The following is a 20,760-nucleotide window of genomic DNA, read 5'->3' as shown; positions in this document are numbered from 1 at the left end:
TTAATTTTTACTTAAATATGTTTCATTAAATACTGATGAATTATCATTAAAAAGAAAAATTATTAGTAAAATCATTCATCTGAGCTATTAACAAGAAATAAAGAAGTCAATGGAACAAGGTTGATTTATTCCTTTCTAACCATTCTCTTTGAAACAATGTCTAGTCAGGTGACTTCAAATTGTCTAATGGGAAGATCTGAGCTATGAAGAGTTTGACTGCCCTCTCTCTTCTGCCCTCATTTATCTCCCATTAACATTCAAAAGGGATGAAGTGATAAGAAAACCTAGTTTGGGTTTAAGTCAACTGATTTTTTATTAAATATTAGATATTCTGATGTTATATAATGTCCCAAGTGAGGCTATGGAAAACAACATTCTCTAGCCCAAAGAACTCACATTCAGTCTCCACTTTCCATGGTAAAATAAAGATATTCTTCAAAGTCTTCACAGAAGGATCTGATTAGGCAACACCACTTCCTTTGGGCTCAAGGCAGTATCCAGTGTCAGTGAAGGATCCCCACAGGTTCCATCTTTGGGACTGAAGTGATTGTCGTAGGGCCAAATAGATATATTCAGTGAACAGCTCTGACTGGAAATCCTCTTTCAAATAAACAAAAAACACAAGCCAAATAGATATAAATTTTATTTTCTGGGACTGAAAATAATTCTATATACATTACTTTGCTAAGCTCTGAAAACAGTCGACAGAAATCACTCCCAACTCTCTGTAGTGAACTTTGAACTAGCCCATACCAGATAATGCTATTCTCAATTACAATGTCCTCACAAGAGAGCAAAAGGTTATTTTATATTTTTTTGCTATTTCCCTTCAACCCCAAAGTTTATCCTCTTGGAGGATCCTCTATAATTATATTCTCACCTTATCCAAATCCTAGTTTTACTAAATGCATCTCAAAATGGTGTGAATTCGGGAGTTCTGTCACACCAGAAGCAAAAGGACTGGGGTCCAGATGATCACTTCTGCCAAGATCTCCAAGGCTTCCAGTGCTCCAGGCATGGGGAAGATAGGCAGACCCATTCAGGGTTGTATCCAGAGTACAGAAAGAAGGGCTAGAGAAGGATCTTAAATCTTTAAGTGTTGGATTACTGTGCCTCAAAGCTGTGAAGAAGAAAAGTAAGAACTATCATTTAAAGAATAGGATCTTGGACTTTCAGTGGATTTTTTTTGAGAGGCAATAAGCCTTCAAGGGCAGGAATACCTGGCTTCAAGATCCACTTTTGACACACAATGGTTTGTGTAATCTCTTGATACTATGGGCAACTTTCTAAACTATAAAGTTGCAAAAAAGGATTATGGTATCATAGATCTGAGACTGGAAAGGACCTGAGGCCACTAAATTCAATATCCTCATTTTACAGATGAAGAAAGTGAGGTTCAGCAAGGTGTAACATTGCTTTCCTAGTGCTGAGGCAAGAGTCAAACTAGGGTCCAAAGCTCTAGCCAACATACCACCTAACGTGTTAGAACTTAAGGGATCTATTCCAGATCTGCTTGCCCTAAAATGCCAATTCTACCCAAATTCTCCTGACACTTGAAGGATGCCACATCAATAATATCCTACTTCATAATTCTCCACTGTACTCAAAATAAGGAATATATAGGTATAACAGCAAGTTCCAACACAGTGACCAGGTCTTCCTACAGTGGACTGAGTGGTATAGTGGCAAGATTCCTGGACTAGAAGCTACAAAACTGGGGTTCTAGTGCCAACTGACTAGGTGAATGACCTCAGACATACAATCTAAATCTACAAGATCTTCTGTGGGAAAAAGGGACAATTTCTTTATAGATAATGATAGGCTATGAATTATGGCTATCTATGGAAAATCTGCAATACTACCAAAGTAGGAGATGTAAAAACTATTTTATAGTTTTATATATATACATATATAAAACTATTTACTATTTTAAGTAAAAAAAAAACTGACATAAGGAAGGAGCTACCAGTGGCCACTATTTTCTTCCTCACTAGGGATAACTAATTGCCTTTGTATAAGGATAACTGTGTGTTGTGAAAGGCAAGAAAATCTCATTCTGAGGACGCTATGAGGGCTGGATCCAATGATTCACCCCAGTTCCTTTAAGGAATTGTGAGTGAGACATGCAGAAGGGCTGGGATTAACTGTACCTTCCAGCTCTGCTGAGAAGAGCATCTTTAGCCTCTTCTGAGCTGGCTCATTCCCTAGAGCAGCTGATTGCTGGTAATATCTCATGGCCTCTCCCAGGTTCTTCTGGACTCCAAGGCCCTTTTCATAACAAATTCCCATGTGGTACTTGCTCTGAGAATCCTAAAAAAGACATACATACACATATATGCAAGATCATAGATGTAGGATATATTAAAGCAGAAGAAAAGAACAAAGGATTTGGGAGCCAGCAATTTTTACCCATGTTGTATAAAACAAGAACCAAGATCCAGCACTGATATCTATACACACCAATGAACCGTCACCATAAAAAGAAATCAAAGGTTATCAAGGAGAATCTGAGATCAGAACCAGTATAGCCCAAAGAAGAGAGAGTTAAAGATTACCCAGAGAGGTACTGAATGCCTGGGGATTGTGGAGCATCTCACACCAGGAACTGTGCTTACTGAAGGAAGAAGTGAATAAAGGATAAAGCTGCCAAACTGAATCATGGGAAATCTGGGGAAGAAAGTCAGCCATCGATGTTTATTATGACAGAAAATTAATTGAACTCAGAAATCATGGGTGAAACATTCTAAAAACCTCGTGTAAATATATTCTGAACACCTAATACTAGGTGCTGTGGGGCTTATAGGTAAGAACTCTGAATAAAGAGCAGCTCTTAAGGATGCCAAAATTTAAAATGCTTACAACCTTGCTTAAAGCCAATTTTATAAGAATTAATGTTTGGGGGGAAAAAAAAACACAACTCTCTTAATTATTATGCAGCAACTAGTATTATATAGTACATTAAGGCTTCCAAAGCATTGTAGACAGGCTATTTGATCCTCATAACAATCCTGTGAAGTAAATGTAATTATTATCCCCATTTACTGATGGGGAAACTGAGATTGATAGTGATTAAGGTATTGTTAGTAAGAATCTGAGGCAGCATTTGAAGTTAGGTCTTCATGACTCCAAGTTCAGCAATCTCTCCACTCTGTTATCTAGCTGTCCCTCCTCTCTTCTCAGACCAGGAACTGTCTGTTTTATATGTGCTATAAATACCTGAAAGGCAGTTTGGAGTCCTGAAAGAAGACATGGCAGTTCAGGTCCTCTCTCTGTCCTATATATTGGGTGTGTGATCATGGATACTTGCTCATTAAATGTCCAACATTCTATTACACTCACCCTTCCCACTGTCCCTAGGCAATTCTCTATGACCATTCTCTAAGTCAGCTGCATATCGGTATAAGGAAAGGGAGCTTTCTTATCTGGACTTTTCCTAACCAATGAATTCATAAACCTAGATGAAAAAACAAGTACTTACAAAACACCATTCTATCTTCTAGCCACACAATAAATACATGAGGCTTGTTTTTGCACACCTTCTTAAAAGTATTTAAACACCTTGTGAGTCAAATAATATCCCCCAAGACTCTGTTATGTCATAGAATAGATGCCTGGACTAATACCAAGGACCTATTAGGAGAGCCCTAGCCTTGGGCACTGCTGCCATGGTTACATAAGAGGCTCTCACTGCATTGTGATTGGCTGAGGTGACAAACAGCTTCCTGTCAGTCCTTCTGGGTGCTCCTTACTTACACAGCTAGAGAGACTCCTCACACTTGCCAAGCACATTAAAATTCAGGTCCATTTCAACCCAGAGAAGATGTTGTAAGGTTCTTTGAAAGCAAAAACAGGAACAGAAGGAGATGCTGGTCAGTAACCTAAGATGTCTTCACAAAATGAAACTGAAAAAAATTCTCTTTCCCAAGAATGCAGCGCAAAGGTATCTGGGTGCTGACCAGAAAATGAAAGAAGAAATGGCCTGCATACGGAGAGACTGCAGGATGAGCTGCTTCCCTGGATGTTATTGAAGCTTGGCCTAGTCTGCTAGAAAAGATTTCTACTGCTTAGTAACTGAGTTGCTCCTCCTTGCCCTTCCTCCTCCTGCCTTCCCAAAGCTCTAGAGGCTCCCAGGCTCCTGTCTCACTCCCCGCTTACCCCATTCCTGGCTGCAAGCCAAAGGTACTTCACAGCTTTTTGTTCATCCTGGAATGGCTCCTTGGTAAACAGCACCCCCAGATAGGCTTGAGCCTAAGGCAGAGGGAGGAAAAGGGAGGTCTCAATTCCTGCCATACTTGCCCACATACATCCACCACCACCAGTCTGGGGCAGGGGCCTCACCTCTTTCAGGCCGGCATCAGCTGCTTGCTTCAGCATGGTCACTGCTCTCTGCTTATCAGCTTCCCTCGCTGGGACCTGGTCACTCAGCAGGGACCTGGCATAACGGTACTGAGCCATTTGGTGGCCCTTCTGGGCAGCAAGCTGGTAATAAAAAACTGCCTGGCACAAATGGACAGGCACCACATTCAGTTTTATCCCTGGAAGGCTCCCCTGTTACTCCCTGGGTCATTCTTTATTCCCAGCTGAGCCAGGGCTGTTTTCCACAGTGTGAGATCAGACTTTCCCACTCAGCTTTGATCTCTTTTAACAGTCTGGCACAGGGGAGGAGTGCAGATAAGTGAGAAGGCTTCATTTACCTTGCTGAGGTCTTTCTGGGTCCCTTTTCCATGCTCATGACACAGGCCCACATTGAACTGGGCTTTGCTATAGCCCCGATCTGCAGCCTTTTGAAAGTAAGAGTATGCTGCTTCATAATTGCCACTTCTTATACTTTCAGTACCTGTAAGAGGTCACAGGCAGAGGAGCCACTGTAATATCACAGTTGCCAAAGATCTTCTGGTCTCAGAGCACAAATTGTCTGATAATAGGTCCCCTCCTTAATCCTGATCTTAAAAGTATAAGAGAAAATAGTAGGGATAGACCATACTCCTTCCAAACGTCAAATCCTTTTCATGCTGACAAATGTCTGGGATGCTTTTCTTCAACCATCAGGGCTCAACTCAAGTCTCAACTTCTCTCAATTTCCACTCAAGATAATCTTTACCTTCTCTATCTGTGCCACTGCTTTTGGCACTTAATCATATAATGTTGCCACTGTTACTTAACAGTTTCATGTTATGCTTAGAAGAGATTATCTTCTGCTGAAATCACTCATACATGATGATGCAAAAGCTAAATTCAATTTAACTACCAATTTAACTCCAGCCACATCTTATTTATTCTAAGTTCTTTTGGCAGGACTGATTGATAGGGGACAAGACAGGAAGAAGGAGGAGGTAGCCTCTAGCTTAATACTTCATCTACGAATTTAACCCACTCAATGGGACGAGCTTCCTGGTTTCTTAGGGATTCTGAGACTGTGACCTTTGTTTAGTCACTTTAGGGCCTATACCAGAAAATCAGTCAATTACCTTGATGTCCTCTCCCTTTTTCAATACCCCATACCCCATCCCAGGGTGGCAGTAAGTTACCCAGGAAATTGAGGGCGATGGAAACACTGAGCTGGAATTGCTGTTGCAAGGACAACATGACTTCTTCTAAGGAAAGAGGCTCTGTTTCCTCCTGCTCCTGAGTAACAAAGAGCCAGAAGAGTCAGTTTGGAGTAATCAAGACAGATCCCTCACCAACCTTGGGAATGCCCCAATTCCCTGTTCAGGGAACAAATAATAAGTCTCTGAACAGTGACATCTCACCAATACCAGTCTGTCTCTGGTGGTGTGATACTGGCTTGGTCCAGTTGCGCCCAAGAAATCAATGCCAACAGGTTCTGGGGAAAGGCCAGAGACACAATTATATAGGAAAGGGAACAAGTCCTTTGTTCTCCTCTCCTGTAACCCAGCTCTCTGATTCACCATTTCCCAGAGTCCTGGAAACATGCAATTACAAATGGATGTCCACTATCCTGTCCTGGGGCATTCAGCAACAAACATTCACCAGGGTAGATTTTCCCAACTCTTTGGACCTCCTCTGACTGACTTCAAGAGACAAGTTCATTACCTGCTTCACAGGGACCCCTGAGTGGGGCTGTCTTTGAGGAGTTATGGGATGCAAGGCTCTCAGGTTGAGGGTCCTGAGAGTCAGATCCTTTCGGTGGTTCTTTGGGTTCCTCAAGGCAAGTATGGTAAGGGGGTGGGGGATTACTTGTAGGGAGGATGTTTTTCTTCAACCCTAGAAAATACCAGGGAGAAAGTGGTAAGGCAAAAAACATGTAAAGTCCTGCCTAAGGCTGGACTGCAACCTTTTAATTGTGTTTTAAGGATACTAGGGCAGAATTTTACTCTATATTCTGATACTCTATGATGCTTAGGCTTTGCATTCCTTCTCTGTCTCCTAAGGAATCACTATTGAAAGGGATTTTAGAGGCTATTTATGCAAATTTCTTCAAGGTAGGAATCCTTTCTACAGTATCACTGTCAGGGATATAATGGAATAGTTGAACACTCATTTTTGGACACCTGTCAGAATGATTCCCAATACTGAATCCCAAGCTGTCTGTCCATAACTTGCATCCAATTCTAGTTTCACATTCTAGAGTCACATAGAATAAATCCATTTCCTCTTTCATAATAATCCTTTCCCCCATCATTCACAAAGAGATATGTTCATTAATATTCTTTGGGTAAAATCATTTAGTGATCTTTATCCATCCAACTATACCTAACCTACATTTCTCTGAGGCCTCCACAAAAGATAGATTGTAAGGGACAAGGGTAGCTGTCTTGAAGAAATCAAGATAAAGAAATCAGTTTAGTTGACAAGATTTAAATGAATCTAGACTGACTGACATGATGATTATTTCCTTGGTCTTAAATGCTCACAAAACTATCTGTTCTAGAGTTCTGAAGAAGATTGATGTCAAGCTGACTAGTCTTTCCAAGTTTTTGGAACTTACTGTTTTCTTACTTTTCCTCACTTTTCAACTCCTTATCTTAAAATAATTTATGATGTTCTCAAAAGACTCTCTCTGAATAAAAAGGCATTTATTAAGAGATTACTATATTGCAGAGTATTAGGGATACAAATAGAAAAGAGAGCCAATCAGTCTTCTTACAAAACGGATGGAAGGGTATTAAGGAATTAGTTATAGGACACCCAGTTAGGCCTGATAGTCCTTCCAGTGTACTGGCAGGTCTAAGAAACATAGTGGTGAGGCAGATGGTAAGGCCCAGTAGATCTGACTGTACAGTGGGAGGTCAGATGTTACTAAGATCAAATGATGCCTCTCCAGCTAGAAGAGAGATTGAGATTGCAGTCACTGACTTCCTCATTTATTCAAACAGCAAGAGTGGCCATGTTTGTTTGGCAAGTTGGAGTGGGCTGATTATAAGAGGAGACCAAGGCAGTGAAAAGCAAGGATGGGCTGTAGGGCTGAAGTGCAGTAGGGACTACAGACTTCCACCCAAAAGGGAGAGGATGAGAAAGGTTTCAATGTCCCCTAGGGAAAGAAAGGGGAGGGAGCACTGGTTGGAAGGTTGTGAGTCAAGAGCCCTGTTTATACTGGGCCTCCAGGAAAAAATTTAGGCCAAATAAGAGGGATAAGATTGAGGGGTGGAGATGACATAGGAAGGGAACAAGGCATATCAAGGCATTTGTTTCTTGTCTAAAACACTGGATGGCTTTTTCTCATATGTTTGTTCCCTCGGGGAGCTCATCCTTTATCATTTCAACTGTAAGTCAGACCTCATTACAATAAATGCCAGGGGATCATTCAAATTATTTACATACTTGTAATCAGACTGTATAGGATAGCCAATTATTGAGAATTAAAATTGGAGACAGAAGAAGACCGATTTCTGCTCTTTATCTAAGAAACACTAAGTTTTGTCCCTTACCAATTATTGTGGTATGAAAAATGAAAATCCCCCCCCCCCCCCCCCCGGGATAAGTGGGAAGCTATTTTCCAAAGGAAATCAGCTATACTATAACATTAACATTTTGAAAAGCTCATTAACTCTAATTAATACAATTATTTATTGAAATCAATGATTCATTGAGATTCCAGAGAACCAGTGATTAAGAATGTTAACTACCTTGTGATAGAGAAGTGATGGGCTAATACACAAAATGAGATACATGGTCAATGTGGGAATTTATTTTACTTGACTATATCTGTATTATAGATGTTCTATTTTGGGGGGGACGGAGGGGAAGGTAGAAAAAAATAAATGCTTGGATTGAAAAAATAAAATTTAATATAAAGAAATCTTTTAAAACAACTAAATAAAGGAGACCTTCAAGACCCTCATTTTGGTTCTCTCTCTTGGCTGAGTGGGACAGAAAAACTTCAAGCGTGGAACTGTCCTACGCCCTGGGTGGATATAACTTTACCACATTCACTTTCCTCTGACCTCACTTCTGACCCCCTAATGAGGAAGAGCTGATGGCTCTTTTCCTGGGGTGTGTCCCATATCTACATCCTGGCCAAAAGGAACTCCAGAACCACTCCTCTTGCCGGTCTAAGAGATAACTTACATAAGTCTTGGCATAACAGAGGGGAGAAACGGATCTGCTCCAGGTGACTGTGCCAAGAGCACTGTTCTTGTCTCTGGAAACCAGGTAAGGATGCCTGAAATTGGATTTGCCTGGCCAGTTGCAGAGCCAAAACAGCCAGGGTTCCCTGAGGGAGAAAAAAGAAACACCCAACTGTCAGAAACCCAACTGGATACAAGCAATAAGAGGAATGAATCTAGGTTACTAAGACAGATCATGATTTCCTGTTAGGACAATCCTTACTTCACCCAATCCTGGAGGATGACTTCCTTAGAATAAGATAGATGTGATTCAATAACTACTGAGACAATTTTTGAAAATGTAAGGAAATAACAAGACCACGCCTGTGTCTTGAAGGTCAAAACATTCTCCTTATGGTTTATACATAAGATTCCTATCCTTGGTTGCTTAGATCAGTGAACAAAGTGTTTTTGTGTTAGGGTTCCAGTGCCAGCTATAATATTGGCTTGAAGGAGAAGTTTCAGCCCATCTTATTCCTCAAAGGGGACACATTGTGAATTAGATACTACCCATGAGCTCCTGGGATTCCTGCTTCTTAGAGAAGAATGGACCATGGGAGGGAGGATTTGCTCCAGTCCATAGGCTTGAGGAAATGGAACTGATGCAGGTACACTCTCTGGATTACAAAAATAATGTACCTAGTACCTAGGACAAGGCTTCTTCATCTTGTTTTGTGTCATGGAGCTCTTGGCAGTCATGTGAAGCCTATGGAGTCCTTCTCTGAATAATATTTGTTGCCTCCACTCATAACTGTAGGAAATGATAAATTTCATTTATAGGTGAGTGTAATGTATTTTTTATTTCCCCATCCAAGTTTACGGAATACTTAAAATCCACTGTTGGACCAGGTTTAGAATCCCTGACATACACTGTTTGTAGCAGGAATTCAATAAAGTGTTTAAACTGAATGGTTCAACTCTAAGATCTTGGCTGGGGAGGTAGATGGCTTAAGACTGGGTCTGAGCATCATCTGACATGCCTTTATTCTCCATAACTGTCTATGAAGCCAGAAGACTTCTCTTGTCTCTTGCTAAAGGATGTATTTCTGCACTTGTTCCTAACTGATTTCACAGACCCTAAACTTCAAACAACCTTTTCATTTCATTAGCCATAAAATCTTGAAATCAATGCATCAATTAAGAACTGGACTCTGTGCTAGGCACTGCCAGGGCAACCAGAGCCACTACCTTTAAAATTTTATTTTTCTTATACCACTGGTTTGTACCACACTTAGCCTATACTATCTTGTATTATTATTTTTATATTTACTGTTAATTTTCCAGACTACACTCAAAGCCCTTTGTGAACAGGCTTTTTTTTCTTTTAATTAATTTTGTAATTATAATATTTTTTGACAGTACATATGCATGAGTAATTTTTTTTCAACATTATCCCTTGTACTCACTTTTCCGAATTTTCCCCTCCCTCCTTCCACCCCCTCCCCTAGATGACAGGCAGTTCCATACATGTTACATGTGGTTAAACTTCTTGGTATGTCTAGAACCTAGGCCAAGTAATCTGCAAGTATTAAGTACTAATAAGTGTCAGGCATAGTGAAGTAACAAATAGCAGGGCTAGAGTTAGTTGTTAATAACTGGTAAGAAGAGGAGATATTTACACACATGAGATCACTAAAGATTGATATTAACTTAGCAGTGTCTTTAACTTAAGCAGAGTTTAAAAAATGCTCACAAGAATAATTGGCAGATCTATGAAAGAAAATGAAAAAAAAAAACAGCAAGACAAGTAAAAAGAAAGGATAGAAGGAGAGGGAGGGTAAAAGTGAACTATAAAGTTGATTTTAACAACTTTCTCAGGGACTGCTGATCCCGTCTTCCTCCCGTATCACGGGTTAGCTACGCTGTAATGACAAGTTTTGCGTTCTAGAGTGCTAATTCAAGGTTGGCAGAGTAAAACATACACGGTACCTCCTAGCTGCAGATGACAAATGACATGTGTACTCACAGGGATGGCCCCACCACTTCACCTCTTGGCTGTATTTCGAAATTTAGATCCCAGACATGAGCTGGAAGGACATACCCATGAGACAGCGTCCCACACTCCGTGGCAGGAGAGGCGCCTTGAGATCCACTCGAATGCATTTTTCCAGCCTCCATACTTTGGGCCACTGCCCGCGCCCAGGGCATGGGAGTCACGCCTAAACACAAACCAAAACAAACCCTAAGAATCTGTTAAATGGGTGGGAGTAGGCACAGGGGCGCAGCGGGTAGAGCACCAGCCCTGGAGTCAGGAGGATCCGAGTTCAAATATGGTCTCAGACACTCCTAGCTGTGTGACCCTGGGCAAGACACTTAACCCCAGCCTCAGGAAAAAAATTTAAAATAAAAAAAAATTGAAAATAGGTGGGCGTAAGGTACTGGAGAAGGGTGGGGGTGTGTCGCGGTGGGTCCTCAGGAGCAGCTCTTCTCCTTACCGATTATGGGTGAACACGATAGGTGGGGACTGCAGTGACCACGCGATCTGAGGGTCCTCTTGGCCGGGAGTCCCAGGAGTCACCCCGCGAGGACTGTACTTAGGCAGGTGCTGTAGGGCTAAGAACGGGGAGATGTGGCCAGTCAGCAACCCCTGTTTGCATTGGTCCCTGGCTCCTGAATCTTATAAGGGAAGGGCAGCGCCATAAAACACTGGGGAAGCGGCCCGGGGCTCCATAGCTCTCCCGGATCCTTCCAGGCCCAGCACCTTTCGGTCTGGTCTCCCAGGATACAGGCCTTGCCCTTGACTCAGGCCTATCCTTCTAGGGCTTCCCTGTTTGCCAAAGGGGAAGGGAATAAGCATTTGTTTGGTTATTATTTCATCTGACTCTATAGAGATCCCTCGTCCTCCCTCCCCACACTTGGATTGGTTAAAATCAGAACATGATTCTTGAAAACTTTCCATCTATTATGGAGTTTTTGCAAATTTTGCAAAAACTATCTTTTGTTGACTAATGATTGCATAACCAATAATAACGATCATATTGTAGTGTTTAAAGTTTACAAAACGGCCTTGTGAGGAAGTACAACTATTATGTACATTTTACACCAACGGAAACGTAAAAAAAGGTAAAAGACACGATCAAAATCGCAAAGATAAAAGCGTCCCCCAGCTTAACCCCGCCCACGGGGCTCTCCCCGCCCCATTCCAAGGCCCCGCCCCGCTCCCGGATTGGCCCCGTCCATCCCGTCATGGCGGGCCCCTCGCGGCCTATCGCCACGTTTTCCGCTCCAACTCTGCCTGCGGTTGTTGGGGCTTCGCGACGTGATGGAGATAAAGTCCCTGCATCTGCTCGGGATCCCCTCACCTCGGCCCAGCATCCCCGGGAGTCGCCACATGTTGTCACGACGACAAAGAGCGGTGCGCAGAGAACGCGGTAGATACGATGAAAAAGTCGCATAATCGCTACGACTCCCAGGGAGGGAGAACAGGCGGAAGTGGCGCCGCCGGCCAATCAGAGAGCTGGAACTCAACCGGAAGAAAGGGCACCATAGAGAGGAAGGGAACGGTGAAGGGCAACGAGCCTGTTCTGGAGGGACGCGAGTTTAAAGAGTAGGAGGCCTAACTTTAGTTTCGCTCTCCAGATTGCATGCTCTCTCCTCTCCTGCGGAGTAGAAGGACTGGAGAAAATAGCGTCACTGACATCACAGAGAGGCTGGGAAAAGCGGCCTGCATCTGATGGGGCGGGAGCGGCGCGGCTCCCTGCTGGGCGAACTGGGGGCGTGGCCATGCAAATCCCGATGAGGAAACCTGTCCCCAGAAAAGTCACTTGTACAATGTCCAGAGCCCTCTCCCAGGACTCTAGGATAAAGCGGAGAGAGAGTAATTATTCATTAAAAACAACCCTGCTAGGAATAGTAACTTAATTTTTTTTTTATTTTCCCCATTTCATGTAGAAACATGGGGAGGTTATACATGTACATCCATTTTAAAAACATTTCCTTAGGAATCATACTGGGAGAGGAAAATCAGAACAAAAGGGAAACCACGAGAGAACCAAGTGGGCACATCACGTGCTGATTTACATTCAATCTCCAAAGGGAGAAAATGATTATTGTCAAGTGCAATTCAAATACGGCTCCTCCAGGAAGCTTCCTTCGTTTCTTTATGAGGGAGAAGCAAGTCAGTCGGAAAAGAAAGTCCCTTCAGTTCTCTCCAACGCTAAATGCTAAATGTTATGTACACTGCAGTACGCAATCGCCTGTGTCTGGCATGGCCTTCCTCCCTCTCCCTGGATTCCTAATTATTTTCCAAGCTTACTTCAGTCGCCATCCCTTCCAGGAAGCTTGCTTTTATTTCTCTGACAGAAAGAATGTTCTGAGGCTCGCAGAACATTTTATTCTACATCTCTTAGTAGTAATTATTATTCTACAAACACATCGTGGCCATACATCTTAATATCTTCTACTAAGTTACAAGAGCAAGTACTATGTTTCCCCCCCCCCCCCCCCCCCAGGCTGGGGTTAAGTGACTTGCCCAGCGTCACACAGCTAGGAAGTGTTAAGTGTCTGAGAGCACATTTGAACTCCGGTCCTCCTGAATTCAGGGCTGGTGCTCTGTCCACTGCGCCACCTAGCTGCCCCCTACTACTATGTTTCTTAAACATTTCCCTTCCAAATGTGATCATTAACTAAACACTTGAAGAATTGAGGTTCCCGGGTGTCTAAATCCGACTCTCTGTTTGGGTACTTTTTGACTCCTCTGTCCATTTTGTTTACCCTCCTGACCCCCGCCACCTCCCTCCTCCCAGATACTTTTTCTCCCTAGCCTTTGGTGACACTGCCATCTCCTGGTTTTCTTAGTTGTTTCCTAGTCCTCCACCCTCTCCTTCCTGATTTCCATTGTTTTACCCAGTGGTCCTCAGACTTTGTAAATAGGGGCCAGTTCGCTGTCCCTCAGACTGTGGGAGGGCCCGACTAGAGTAAAAACAAAAGCTCACACTCGGTCTCCGCCCCACTCGGTCTCCGCCCCTCGGCCCATTTGCCATAACCCGGAGGGCCTGCAGGCCCTGCTGAGGACGTTTGTGCGGCCCTTTGGGTTGTAGTTTGAGAACCCCTGCTTTACCCTTACTCTTTAATCCTTGTAAATTCTCCCTCTCCGTACCTCTTATCATCTCCTTCCATTCAGTTATTGTCTCTTTTTGTAACTACCAATTCCACATATCTACTCCTAATGCTATGCTTGAGCTCCCAGTTCTGAGTCACACGGATGGCCCAATGCAACGTCAAATTCTGTATAGTAAAGGAACAAATAATGGGAAGTTTTACTCCGGATCTGATTTTAAGGAGAAACCATCTGAATTGGAAATGTTAGGAAATTACTGGAGATGGGAATAATTATTATAGGACAAATACAACAAAGAGCACAAAATCTTAACTTTTGTGATACCAAAGAAATGTTGAGGATAGTTTTTTTGGAATATGGATTTTAAAAATTCACCAAAATTTAGTCATTCAAATTTATTTAGTGCTACTAGGATACCAGTCATAAATTTTTGGGATACAAAAGTAAAAAAGGGGGCAGCTAGGTGGCGCAGTGGATAGAACACCAGCCTTGAATTCAAGAGGACCAGAGTTCAAATTTGGTCTCAGACACTTAACACTTCCTAGCTGTATGACCCTGGGCAAGTCACTTAACCTCAGCCTCAGGGAAAAAAAACAAAACAAAACCGGAAAAAAAAAATCGTGCCCTCAAGGAATATACACATTGTAATGGAGGGGACATAAAAATAATTGATTACATAGAAGATATATATATAAAAAGTAAATGAAGGCAATCTAAAGAGGAAGTCATATGTTAGGGCACTAGGAAGTAAAATTCTTTTGATAAAGTCAGTCCAGATAGAAGAGGTTGCTTGAGATTCACTGGAACATCTTATTTTCAAGCCATAGTCCATGGCTTCTTTGTAATGGGAAGGTTTCAAGAATTAAAATTTAAATTTAATAGTTTCAAGCAACCAAACTATGGGATGGGGAGGAAAGAGGGATACTCTATGTGACTAAATGAAGTAATAAATCAAATTCATTTGGAGGAACAAAAGGTCTGTAAAATCAAGAAAATTAATTCGAGACCTTATATTGCAAAGCAGTTATCATCAGAGCTAATCAATGGTTAAAAAATGGGAAAGTAGATCAGTGAAACAGATTAGTAAGCAAAAATTAGAAATAATTGAATTCAATCCAGTACTGTTCAATAACCTAAGAACATAAATTATTTGGGGAAGAGCTATTTGATAATGGGTGGGTAAACTGGAAAGCAGTTTGCTAAGGATGGATTTATACTGGTATTTGATGCTATATAACAAGAGTTCCAAATGGATGATCAACTTAAATATAAAAGGTCACATAAAAATTAGAGGAAAATAGATGATAATATACAACTAGAGAAGAAAAATTTTAAGGTTTAAAGGATATAAAGAAAAAATGCATAATTTTGATGACATGAAATTGAAAAGCTAGAACAATAAGGGAAATAGTTGATAACACACTTATATCAAATATTTCTAAGAGTGATATTTAAGTTGTATGGATAATTAAATACACAAATAGGAACAAGAGCAATTCCTCAAAGGGTAAGTGATCAAAGGTAGCAAAAAAAAAAAATTCTCAAAAGAATTGCAAATTATAAGGATGGGAGAGCAAAGATGGTGGACTGTTAGGGAGCAGTACAGTGAACTCCCCTGATAAACTAAAAAAAAAAATTCACCAAACTAAATCTTGTTGGGGAAATCCAGAATAAGAATGAATCATTTGTTTTGCATCTTGACATAAGGAGACTGGATTACACAGGGCATGGTATATTCAAGCATCCCAGTGCCCAGAGAAAAATTGTGTATGAGAGGAAGACAAGGTTCCAGACCCATGTTTGAGTTCTGTGTCAGGGATAGGTACCAACTGGCATGTTTTTGTCCATAACGAGTTTTGGGTCACAGATGCAGATTGAAATGAGGAGTTCTGTGAAAGGAAATAGTGTTCTTAGAGAGGGAGACCCTAAACAGGGTGCAGAAAAAAGAGGAAGTTCAGAAGCTAGCAGCAAACAGTGTGGCTTAGACCCCCAAAAGCATCATTTCCAATATGTAGCCCAATTTACAGAGAAATGATCTAGGAAAGAATCCCACAAGTGGGAGCCTATAATTCGGTCACTGGACTCAATTGTTTTCCAACTAGCTGAAAGGAGAGAAATTTAATCTAGTGTTCATAGTCGACCCCAATTTTGCACAGAACTAAATCCAGGTCAGGAATTCAGGGAGGTCAGGTCATCAAGAGGACAACAATCAGATTTTGCTCTGGACCAGACCACTTAAAGGAGCATTTAACATTTGCAGGCCCCCAGCCTGTCCCTGAAATCCTAAAATAGCACAACATTCAGTACTTCTAAGAAAACAACAGAATCAGCTCAGCCTTGCCTCCAAAAGGAAGGCAGAGCCCAGCCTAAACATTAAGTTCAAAGTCAGGAAGTAAACTGGAAGAATGGGCAAATAGAAAAAGAAAAAAAAAAAAAAAAGAATCCTGTTATAATGAGGGGGAACATGCAACACAAATAGAAGAGAATGACTGAAACATCTTAAATATATATATATATATATATGAAACTGGAGCACAAACTCAACTAACATAACTGGAAAAACTAAGAAAGAGATCATTTTTTTTTAATAAATGGAATGAGAACACTTTTTTTTTTAATGGGAAAAGAAATGAGAACTATAGAAGAAAGATTGGGAAAAGGAATAAACAACTTGCCACAATAAGTATCAAACCTTGCCCAAGCAACAAATTCCTTAAAAATTAGAATGGCCCAAATGAAAGCCAATGTTGCCATGAAGCACCAAGACATATTAAAACAAAATTAAAAAGCTAAGCAAATAGAAGAAAGTATAAGGGATTTCATAGCAAAAATAACTGTTTTGAAAAACAGCCTAAAGAGAAAAAAATTCAAAATCATCAGACTATCTGAATGCCATGACCAAAAAACAGCCTAGACATAGTCTTAAAAAATATATTTTATTAAATATTTCCCAATTATATGTAAAAAATTTAAAATTAATTTTGGAAAAATTTGAGTTCCAAATTCTCTCCTTCCCTCACCTCTTTTCCTACCTCGACATAATATTTTAAGAAATCCTAAAAAAAAAAAAAAAAAAAAAACTTCTAGATTTCATAGAACCAGAAGGCAAAATAGAACTAGGAAGAATTATCAGTTATTATATATACATGAATATACATATATATATATATGCACACACACATATGTGTATACACATATACTGTCAGAATAAAAGAAATCAAAAACTGAGAAGTAGTGAAAATTTTGCATGACTTAGCAGCCACTACTATTAAAGAGTGAAGAATATGGAATTTGATATCTTAAAAACCACATGACATGTATTTACAGTAGATAGGAGGAACTTACCTAGCAAAACTGAGTATAATACTATGAGAAAAAAATGGATCTTTAAATGAAATGGAGGATTTCTGATGAAAAGATCAAAGTTGTCGAGAAACTTTGAATTTCAAGCTGAGGCTTGAAGGTAACATAAAATGCTAACCATAAATGCATGATAATAAATGACTAGACAAGGATAAACTTTGCTTATATTCAAATATGGGGAAATAATATTGCTCCCTCTGAACCCTATCATCATCAGGGTATATAGAGGTAGTCATAACAGATAAGCCTGGTAGTTCATAAGTTATGTCATAATGATCTTAAAAAAAAAAAAGAATGGAAAGAGGGAGGAAGATAAATACAGGAGTAGTAGGAGAGAGAAAAAAATTAGGAAAATTATCTTGTAATTAGGGTTCACAACTAGACATCTGTACAAAAAGAAGGTGATGAGAAAAAGTGGCTGCCAATTCAACCACACTCTCATCTGAACTAGTTAAAAGAGGTATACACACATACCACACATTGCTGAGTACAGAAATAAGCTTTCATTTAACAGGAAACTAGGAGGAAGAGGGGGAATTAGAGGAAGAGAAGATTAAGAAAGAAATTAGTGCTAAGCAAAACACATAAATGTTAAAAACTCTTTTTGAGGCAATAAAGAATGGAAATATCTGAATGGGCGCTGAATAAATTTTGAAATGTATGAAAAAAATATGGTATATAAGTGTAATAGAATGCTCTTGTGCTGAACTCTTAATAGCATAATGACTAACCAGCATAATTTGTCCAAAAGACACATGAAGAAGTATGCTTCCTACCTTTTGAAGGACTTGAAATATATAATAAGGCAAAAAAATATATATTTTGACATGGTCAGTATGGAAATTGTTTTGATTGATGTTATGCTTCTAATGGATTTTGATTTTCTTGTGTTCTCATTTGGGTTGGGGTGGGGTTTTAGAGAGAGATTGTGAGAAGGAAGATTTTGGCAGATTTTGAAAACAAATAAAAATTGAGCAGTAAGATTGACTCCTATGGAGAAACTTTTCTTCTCTGTGATTTATAAAAGCTGTGGTAATATGTCTACCCTTCTTTTTTGGGTTCTCTTCCCTTTGTCTAAAGACATCTTGTATGAAAATGTTTGTAGCATTCCTTTTTGTAGTATCTAGAAACTGAAAACTGAATGGAGCCCATCAGTTGGAGAATGACTAAGTTATAGTTTATGAATGTTAATGGAATATTATTTTTCTGTAAGAAACAATCAGCAGGATGATTTTGGAGAGGCCTGGAGAGATTTACATGAACTGATGCTAAGTGAAGTGAGCAGAACCAGGAGAACATTGTACATAGTAACAACAAGATTATACGATGATCAATTCTGATGGATGGGGCTCTTTTCAACAACGAGATGGCTCAGTCCAGTTCCAATGATCTTGTGATGAAGAGAGCCATCTGTACCCAGAGAGAGGAAATGTGGTTACTAAGTGTGGATCGTAACATAGCATTTTCACTCTTTTTGTTGTTGTTTGCATTTCACTTTCTTTCTCATTTTTTTCTTTTTTGATCTAATTTTTCTTGTGCAGCAAGATAATTATATAAATATGTATACATATATTGGATTTAACATGTATTTTTACTATGTTTAACATATATTCGATTATTTGCCATCTAGGGGGGAGAGTGGGGAAAAGTGGGGGGGGAAATTGGACCACAAGGTTTTGCAAGGGTCAATTGTGAAGGACTGAAACTCTTGAGTCAATGCACTGGGGTTGGACAATCAAACGCTTGAGGCTAATTACTGATTGGCCAATATTCTATAAGTATATACTTGTAAATTGGCCCTTCTCACTATCCTGTGCTGGCCCCATCATTTGGTATATACAGAGAATTATGGGAGGGAAACTAGCCAGGATCACTTCTGCCAGAGAAATGAGGGAGTGAGGTTGCAGAGATTCTACATGTCCATTCCCCCTTGGCTTCTGCCACTAGAGACCAAGAATAAAGACTTTTGCTTATCCTGACTCCGGCTGATTCTGAGGTGTCCAGAGTTGCCACATTTGGTGCCCAACGTGGGTTCAAGGACCCTAATTTCACTGAAGAAGCCCTTGGGGAACCAGGAAATAGGGTGGATATTTTCATAGACAAACAGGGAACTTACTTTGTTAAGGGCTAAACTAGTAATCTTTTCTAGCTAAAATGGGGCAGATATTAGGAAAAGATTCTCCCCCACCCCCACCCGCACCCCCAACCCCACCCCTAAGGAGATCTACAGGAAGCATACTCAGACTGATAAAGAGACAGGGTTTAATTATGATTTGGGAGCAGATTGATGGATTCGTGGATACATTAGAATGCAGGTCCCCTTGGTTCTTCAGTGAAGAAGATAAAGGAGCAGATAAATGGAAACTAGTAGGAGAATATTTGTAGGGGCAGCTAGGTGGCACAGTGGATAGAGCACCAGCCCTGAATTTAGGAGGACCCGAGTTCAAAATCTGGTCTCAGACACTTAACACTTCCTAGCTGTGTGACCCTGAGCAAGTCACTTAACCCCAGCCTCAGGAAAAAAAAAAAAAAAAAAAAGGAGAATATTTGTGAATATTATAATGATAATGGTTCTGATTCAATTTCCAAAGAATCATTCTATACATACAACACAATGCAATTGGCCTTAAAGAATCCTTCAAGTTATAGAAAAAAGAAAAATTTTAAGAACAGCCAGATGAGGAAATGTGAGGAAAGAGGAACAAAATGAACAGGTTAATAGCAATATCACTAGAGGGCACGTGGAATTAAATGAGGATGAAGGGCATGGTGAAGGGTATGGTGAAGGGTGTGGTGAAGGGCATGGTGAAAGGCAGTGATTCTCACTCTGACCAGGCAACTTCAACCTTGCCTAAACCAAAACTGGTTCTGGACACACCCCCATCAACTTCACCTTCTGAGATGGAGGGAGGAGTAGTGAGAGGGGCAGCAATATCACCAGCACCTCCCCCCGCCAACAATCACCCCCTCCTATGACTACATTACAAAAAGCCCTATTTAAAGCCACAGAAAAAGGCCAGGATTTAGCTGATTTGAAAATCAATATGATCCCGTGATTCAACAGTTTAACTTTTTAGGTCAAGAAAGTAGAAGATACACTCCTTTTGATATAGAAATCCTCAAAGACCTGAAAAAAGCTTGCTCTCTTTATGGGGCTGCATCAGCTTATGTCAAGATGTTATTACAGAATTTGGCTTATGAAGTCTTAACCCCTAGGGACTGAAAATCTATAGTAAGGACTGCTTAGAACCTGGACAAAAATTGTGGCTTTCTGAATATGTTAGCGCTGTAGGATACAAGCCCAACAAAATAGTCATAGTGGAATTAATCCTCCAATCACCTACGAACAACTTACAGGTGTAGGTTCTTATGCAGACATTTCAGTACACATTAATTACCCCTTAGCACCATATGAGCAAACTGCTGCTGTTGCTATGAAAGCATGGGCTTTTCTCCCTGGTAAAAACGACAAGAGCGAGGCCTTCACAAGAACTGCACAAGGGCCAAAAGAACTCTTTTCTGATTTTGTGGGACGTTTGCAGATAGTTGTCATAATAAGAACTAATGGTGAAAATGCAGTAACAGACATTATGATAAGGCAACTTGCTAAAGATGAGGTTTATATATATATATATATATATATATATATATATATATATATAAAATGAGGTTTGTAGAAGGATTATACTATGACTACGCAAGGGTGCTCTTTTAGACGAGATCATAAGATACAGTGCCACAGTGGGCACAAATACCAGGCTATGATTCAGA

At 40.4% G+C, this 20,760-nt stretch overlaps 1 protein-coding gene across 2 annotated transcripts; it reads right to left on the bottom strand.

Annotated features, from left to right (window-relative positions):
* Positions 1 to 288: 288 nt before the first annotated feature.
* Positions 289 to 12,078, bottom strand: DELE1 (DAP3 binding cell death enhancer 1). 2 transcript variants are annotated; one of them, XM_074291678.1, is made up of 13 exons: positions 11,870 to 12,078; positions 11,003 to 11,120; positions 10,609 to 10,726; positions 8,530 to 8,674; positions 6,055 to 6,225; positions 5,751 to 5,824; positions 5,529 to 5,625; positions 4,695 to 4,837; positions 4,339 to 4,497; positions 4,156 to 4,248; positions 2,151 to 2,310; positions 881 to 1,120; positions 289 to 600 (listed from the first exon to the last, which is right to left on the bottom strand). In XM_074291678.1, the coding sequence occupies exons 1-12, from the start codon at positions 11,898 to 11,900 to the stop codon at positions 882 to 884; spliced, it is 1,548 nt and encodes a 515-aa protein (XP_074147779.1). In that variant the 5' UTR covers positions 11,901 to 12,078; the 3' UTR covers positions 289 to 600; position 881. The 2 variants fall into 2 exon arrangements, with proteins under 2 accessions (XP_074147779.1, XP_074147778.1); XM_074291677.1 differs by lacking the exons at positions 5,529 to 5,625; positions 5,751 to 5,824 and having other exon boundaries at positions 11,870 to 12,027.
* Positions 12,079 to 20,760: the final 8,682 nt, after the last annotated feature.

This window comes from Sminthopsis crassicaudata, chromosome 2 (assembly GCF_048593235.1).
Source record: "Sminthopsis crassicaudata isolate SCR6 chromosome 2, ASM4859323v1, whole genome shotgun sequence".
Taxonomy (NCBI): Eukaryota; Metazoa; Chordata; class Mammalia; order Dasyuromorphia; family Dasyuridae; genus Sminthopsis; species Sminthopsis crassicaudata.
The sequence above is the reverse complement of the archived record's forward strand: the minus strand, read 5'-3'. Positions and strand labels throughout refer to the sequence as shown.

Excerpts from the sequence above, each read along its gene's own strand:
- DELE1 (XM_074291678.1), bottom strand. The coding sequence starts at position 11,900 with ATGTGGCGACTCCCGGGGATGCTGGGCCGAG. Across the intron at positions 10,727-11,002 it reads ATCGTGTTCACCCATAATCG|GCGTGACTCCCATGCCCTGG; the intron begins GTAAGGAGAAGA and ends GTTTGTGTTTAG. Across the intron at positions 1,121-2,150 it reads CTTCTCAGCAGAGCTGGAAG|CTTTGAGGCACAGTAATCCA; the intron begins GTACAGTTAATC and ends TCTTCTTCACAG.